Genomic DNA, 6,913 nt, shown 5'->3' with positions numbered 1-6,913 from the left:
GACCAGTGGCTCTACCTGGAGAGCACCATAAACATTCCCTATCAAGCAACATTTTAAAGCCACCAGAAAACCAGCAGTGCTCACAACACAATCCACTTGCACTCCCATCAAAAGGGGCTTTTCCTCCTTTCCAAAGGGAAAACCTTTCAGCAGCCAAGCAGCTGCAAGCAAAGCCACAGAATTCCAACAAATAAAAATAAAAAAATGAAGGCACATTTCAGCTGAGATGTGGGAACTTGGATCAGGATATTGTGTTTGTAACCCTGGCCTGAATCCATGAAATCCATCCATTTGCATCCAAATCAAAGAAAAGCAGAACCAGGAGCTTACCTGGGACAGGGACTGGAAATGCAGACTGGAAGGAGGAAGAGCTGAGTGAGGATCCAACCTTTGAGCAGCTCCCTGATCCCAAATAAATGCAGAATTCCCACCTGGCCCCCATCATCCCTGGAATTCACCACCCCCAGCCCTCAGGCTGCACAGGTGGGATTTGTTCTGGGGCAAACACAGCTCAGCTGGGGACATTCCTGGTGGCAGCACTGCCTTGGGGACACCTGGAAAACCCAGGGCGGGAAGCAGAGGGAGACACCAAGTTCTGCTGCTGCTGTTCCTCTGGCTCAGAAACCCAGCCCTGCCCCTAAAATCGCAGCATTAAGTGCTCATCTGTGGAACATTTGATTAAAACATGGAAAACACCACCCAAGAGGTGGTTTTGTGGCTCTGGAATAATTTTTCACGGTTGCTGACAAGAGCTGCTGGCCTGATTGGAACCCTGAGCATTTATTTTCTTCCACCAGTGTCAAAAGGCTTCCCTGCAGCCTGGAGAGGGGACAGTTCTACCAAACAAAATAAAGGCAGAAGTGAAAGGGAACAAATATTTCGGCTTTATTTTAGCAGGGCTCCATAATGAGACAAAGCCCATCCTCAACCAATCCATTGTCACTCTGCCACAGCGTGAAAAATGAGGAAAAACAGCTCAAAAATGAGGGATTTTTTTATTCTTCAATATTTTTCAGGTGGAAACCAGCTTGGATTAAGGTTTTCTGGTCAAATGGTCTCTGTGAGGCTTTTTAAACATTCCCACAAATCCTCTGAGCCATCACAACACCTCAAGGAGTTCCAAAGTCTGTTCTTGGCTGCCTCCTCCTCCCCCCAGCAGCCCAAGGATGAGCCCTCAGCGTCAGAGGCTCAGAAATTGGGGATCTGAGTGGAGCAATGAAGTCAAATATTCATCTCTCGGCTGCTTTCGAAAGTTTCAGATTTATTTTTGTTTAAGAACAAGATTTAGGAAGGGTTTTTTGCACTGATTGAATGCTCTTTCACACGATTTTTTATATAATTCATGACCAAAACCAAAGCACTAAATAATACTGATTGAAGGATAAAAGAGCTTTAAATCTTCTCAGGGGATTTCAAGGAACCTACTGCTCTTGTTCCCACCTGGCTGATCCCAGGCATCAGAAGGGGATGATCCCAAGGATGATCCCACAGCCTCAGAGGCTCAGAACCTGGTGGTCTGAGTAAGCCAATAAAATAAAATATTCACCTCTCAGCTGCTTTTGAAAGTTTCAGATTTATTTTTGCTTAAGAACAAGATTCAGGAGGGTTTTTTTCGCTGATCTAATGTTCTTTTAGACCAGGACTAAAGCACTAAATAATACTGATTCAAGGATAAAAGAGCTTTAAATCTTTTCAGGCGATTTCAAGGAGCCTACTGCTCGTGTTCCCGTCTGGCTGAGCTCTATAAATCAAACCCTGGCATTTTTACCAAAATCAGAGAGATCAGAACTGATTCCTAGAGGGAGTCTGGGCCATGCAAGGACTGCAGGAGCTGGGAAGGAGTTTCATTCCATGATTTGAGTATTCTAATTACAAACTGTGCTGGGAAATGCCCTCCCCACGCTGGTCCTGTTGGTGCTCGGACAATGGGCGAAGGATGCGCGACTTCTACTAATCCGTGCCTTGCAAATAGCAACATTTTTGTTAAAACCTCACAAAAACAGCAGCTAAACCAAGGTGCTGCCCTTTTCTCCTCTCGCACCCAGAGGCAAAAGACGTTCCTCGGGGTTATAAACTCACAGAAGGACCTCAAAACCATCGGGGTACAGCAGGAACCCCGTGAAGACGCTGTCGTCCTCCGCGCCGGCGTAGAGCCCGTTCCAGTCCTTGCCGACCTCCAGCCACACTTGGTCGCCCACCCTGAGCTTGAGGATGGTCAGGAAGGAGGCCTGGTCGATGTCCTGGCCGTAGAGGGTGTCCCTGGCCTTGGCCACCCTCCTGCTGCCGGCCACCAGGCTGAGGCGCGCGGGGCGGCCGCGCACGGTGACGTGGTAGGAGAAGACGTAGGCGCCGGCCACGCTGCAGTTGAACTTGCCCGTGGCGGGGTCGTAGTCGTGGCGCTCGTCGAACCACACGCGGTCGAACCTGATGGGCACGTTGGGAGGCGGGAAGGGCCGCGACAGCCCCGCGCTGAAGGCCGAGCGTGGGGCACTGCCCGCGGCCCCCCGGGCGCCCTTGGCCCCGCGGGAGCCTTTCCTGCCCGGGGCGCCGCGGCCGCCCTTGGCACCGGGCTCGCCCTTGGGCCCGCCGGGGCCAGCCGTGCCCGCGGGGCCCGAGTCCCCCTTGTCGCCCTTGTGGCCCTGCTCGCCCTTCTCTCCCTGCCTGCCGGCCGCCCCACGCGCGCCCTCGGTGCCCGTGTCCCCCTTGCTGCCCTTCTCACCCTTGGTGCCCCCTTCCCCTCTGTCGCCCTTGGCCCCTCTGCCCCCCGGCTCCCCACAGTACCCCTTTTCCCCCGTGTCCCCCTTTTCTCCCTTGTCCCCCTGCTCTCCGCCCGCTCCCGGCTCTCCGGGGTCCCCCCTGTCCCCTTTGTCTCCTTTGGTGCCGTTGTCACAGGTGTCCCCTTTAGCTCCCTTTTGTCCCTTCAGTCCAGGGAAGCCGTAGCTGCCCTTATTGCCTTTGGCTCCAGCTTCACCTAGAGGGGGAAAGGAAGATTGAAACCAATAAGAAAGAAGGTGAAAACCAATCAAATTGGATCGCTCTGGAGCTGGACGGACCATCCAAAGGGGTTGGTCCTTCCATGCTGTTGTAAAACCCAGAGCAGAGGGAAAGGTCAGAGCAATCTTGGGTTTTCCAGAGCAATCCTGGATTTCCCAGACCTACCTTGCAGCCCAGGTTTCCCTGGATAACCGGGGCTTCCACTCGCTCCTCGCTCCCCTTGCTCCCCTTTTCCTCCTAGGACGTTGCAGCATTGATTAATTAATTAATTAATTAACTGGTGCTGGTGCGTGCAGCACGGCGAACATCACGCCCTGCCGGGACCGTGTGTCCCTCACTTCGTTAATAAAAGGGACGAGAACAACGTGGGTTTTGAGGGAACACCTCCAGGAGCCCCAGCTGGATGCCTCAGCCCCCAGCACCACCTCACTCCAGGTTTCTGCCCCTCTGCCAGGCAGCTGTTGCTGTTCCACGGAAGGTGCAGAAGGTGACAGCTCTGCATTCCTCATTCCAGCACGGCCAAAAGCTTTTCCCAGGAGTAAATCACTGCCCAAGGGGCTGCAGGGACTGAACAGCCCCACACTCTGCTGCTGGCACCCGGTGATTCCCCGGAGGCAGCAGCAGGATCCTGCCAGGATAAAGCTGCTCCAAGCCCCAGATGAAGGGCAGGGTTTCCTCTCAGGAATGCTGATGGATAATGACTGCTCAGCATCTGAACTGGAGCTCTTTTGCCTGAGAGACTGAAATTGAAATGCAGATTTTACACCTGCACACAGCTTCCATGGTGGCTTTTTCCTACTTCTGTCCCTCACCCAAAGAAATCTGAACCCGGATTTTGAACTCCTGTTCAGAACAAGAATTTTTGAGTGAGATCTTTATGAGCAGCTGCTCCTATTCCACCTGAACAAACCTGAGTTCCTGTCCCTGCACTGATGCCAGCTAAACCTCTCCAGGGCTCAATCCCTAGCAGAAATTTGCTTCGAAAAATACGGTTTTTAAAATAATTTTGTGGTATTTCATGAGGAGAGCAATATTTCCCCTTAGTCTGGTTTACCTCTTTCTCCTTTAGAGCCTTTTGGCCCTTGGGGGCCAGGGGTTCCTGGTGGCCCTGGCAGCCCAGCATCTCCCTTCTCCCCCGTGGGACCTGTAAAATCAACAAAACTATCTCAGTAACTCCAAGGTTTAACTTCTAAATAACATTTTCATCAGAACCTGAGCAGTGGGGCATTGAGGAGTGCAGATGAGGGGATTCCATCACCTTGGGAAGAGCTGCTTGTTTTATTTGACATCATCAAATCTCCCAGCTTTGCCTTTCACTCTGGGCCATAGTTAAAGACTTTTTAAAACCAACTTTGAGCTGCCTCGGAGCCACAGGAGCTCAGAGGTTCACAAAACATCAGAAATTAATCTGTCTTTAATATCTGAGGAGCTGCCAGAGCTTTGGAATTGTCCCTTTCCTTAAGGAGAATTAATTCTGCAAATATAGAAGGGTAACCTGGCTGAGAGATGCAGAATCTCTGCAGAAAGGAGGGATTGAAATCTTTCCCTTTTCCATCCCCTTGGGAATCCAGAGATCCCTGTCTGGGAGCTGATTCTGGCACCTTCAATCACCACCAGGACTTTTCCATCAAGAGATGAGAGATCAAACTCCCTTTACAGCCACCACAATTTCCATGAGCCAACTGTTCCCAAACCATGGGGAGTGAAAATCCCTGGAGTGCACTGGATTAAAGGAGGAATATTTCATGATTTTCCCACCTTTCCTCGGATGAATAGTTCCTATCTCCAACATCAGTGCAATTGAAGTGAACTTTTGCAGGCTAATGCACTATTCATTAGAGCAGGAGCAGAATCAGGTGCTCTGTGGATGTGCATTTTAGCAGTAGAAAGAAGAAACAAAATGTATTTTATTAAATATTTAGGTCCTTTATAGACAGCAGCTTCTTGTGCCTCATTTATTTATTTTTGAAATTGAACCCAATTTTTTTTAAATTTCCTCTTTTGCAATGCGAAAAAAAAATCAAAAAATAAAAAATCATAAAAAAAGAAGCCTTCAGAAAAGATGCAAAACTGCTTGAAGGTAGTTTTAGGGGTCATAAAGCCATGGTTGAAGTGAATGTGGAACTAAAGCTCAGGGCAGGGACAGAGCATTGAGGAGCGTGAGAATTGAGGAATCCTGCCAGCAGGGATTTGGGATGGTCCCAAAGGAATTCCCAAACTCACACTGGTGGTTTGTCACTTCCAGCATGGGGCTGACACTCACTTTTCTGCTCTGGATTGACACAAATCAGGATCACATCCCACATTCCATAGACTTATAGAATCCTGGCATATCCTCAGCTGGAAGGGACCCACCAGGATCATCCAGTCCTGTCCCTGGCCCTGCCCAGACACCCCAAAATCCCACCCGGGGCAGCCCTGGCAGCGTTATCCAAACGCTCCTGCAGCTCTGGCAGCTTTGGGAATGTGCCCATTCATTCCCTGGGAAGCCTGGGCACTGCCCAGCACCCTCTGGGGGGGAAGGGAAAGGTTTTTCCCTAAAATCCAACCACCCACCCCAAACCTGCCCTGGAACAGCCCCAGCCATTCCCTGCTGTGTCCCTGTCCCGGGGAGCAGCGATGGGAGCTGCCCCTTGGGAAGAGCTGAGGGAGGAGATTTAGGGGTTAAAGAGAGATTGCTTAGGGGTATCTGACTAAAAAATGGGGTTAAAGAGAGATTGATTAGGGGTATCTGACTACACACGGTGCATCACTAAACATTTTCTGTGCTTGCAGGAGTCAGAGGAGAGAGTGCAAGGCTGTTGTGATGAGACAGAGAAGAATGCAGGGCTGTTGTTGTTGAGGATTGTTCGGGCCCCTAAAGCAGCCAAAACCACCCAGCATCAGAGCTGCTGATGGCTGAGATCTCCCCCACGAGCTGCACAAACCCTCCCAATGACTTCCCGAGGGAAAAGCCGCTGGATTTGGCGTTCCCAGCCCAGCAGAGAGGGCTCAGCCCACCTGGGGGTCCCGGGGGGCCCGGCCAGCCCCGAGGCCCCGCCGCGGGCGGGCAGCAGTCGCAGCAGTTGAAGAAGAACTCGGCCGAGTCCAGCGTGGAGTTCTCCAGGGGGAACAGCGTGGGGAGCTCGGCTCTGCCCGGCGCTGCTGGGAACGGGATCCTCCCCGGGACAGCCGGGGGAGCTGCCGGTGCCTGGGAGGGTTTGGGCTTGGTGTGGAGCACGGCCGGGGTCACCTTCAGCGCCGCCAGCGCGGGGACGGCGGCCAGCGCCAGCAGCAGCGGGACGGGCCGCGGGCAGCTCGGCATGGCAGCGGCTGTGGGACACAGGACAGACAGACAGACAGCTAAACCCTCCCTGCATCCTCCCCCCTGCACCCTTCACAGAGAGCAGCAGGCACAAATTTCCCCAGGATTTTTCCTGGGGAAGGCAGTGAGAAACTCAGAGAAGAGAAAACAATTCTCATCTCTACTGGCTGCTCCCGTTTTCGCACGTGTGGAGCGCGTTACGGGGATTGTCTGCCCAAAGTGATTTGGGCAACTGACGTGCGTGGAAGTTGTTTGGAGTGAGTAGGCAGTCCCTCAGAGCTGTGGCCTGGCTGTCTCAGACTGTCACGGGGCTTTTGTAGTATCTGAGAGTAGAGCAGAGCAGAGTAGAGTGGAGTGGAGTGGAGTGGAGTAGAGTGGAGTAGAGTAGAGTGGAGTGGAGTGGAGTGGAGTGGAGTAGAGTGGAGTGGAGTAGAGTGGAGTGGAGTAGAGTGGATTGGAGTGGAGTAGAGTGGAGTAGAGTAGAGTAGAGTGGAGTGGAGTAGAGTGGAGTAGAGTAGAGTAGAGTGGAGTGGAGTAGAGTGGAGTAGAGTAGAGTGGAGTAGAGTAGAGTAGAGTAGAGTAGAGTAGAGTGGAGTAGAGTGGAGTGGAGTGGAA

The 6,913-nt window shown here is 52.1% G+C and overlaps 1 protein-coding gene across 1 annotated transcript; it reads right to left on the bottom strand.

Annotated features, from left to right (window-relative positions):
- Positions 1–1,766: 1,766 nt before the first annotated feature.
- OTOL1 (otolin 1) lies at positions 1,767–6,298 on the bottom strand. The gene is made up of 4 exons (XM_030227180.2): positions 5,995–6,298; positions 4,049–4,138; positions 3,160–3,231; positions 1,767–2,971 (listed from the first exon to the last, which is right to left on the bottom strand). The coding sequence occupies exons 1-4, from the start codon at positions 6,296–6,298 to the stop codon at positions 2,076–2,078; spliced, it is 1,362 nt and encodes a 453-aa protein (XP_030083040.2). The 3' UTR covers positions 1,767–2,075.
- Between the last annotated feature and the right edge of the window lie 615 nt (positions 6,299–6,913).

Source organism: Serinus canaria, chromosome 9 (assembly GCF_022539315.1).
Source record: "Serinus canaria isolate serCan28SL12 chromosome 9, serCan2020, whole genome shotgun sequence".
In the NCBI taxonomy this organism is placed as follows: domain Eukaryota; kingdom Metazoa; phylum Chordata; class Aves; order Passeriformes; family Fringillidae; genus Serinus; species Serinus canaria.
The sequence above is the reverse complement of the archived record's forward strand: the minus strand, read 5'-3'. Positions and strand labels throughout refer to the sequence as shown.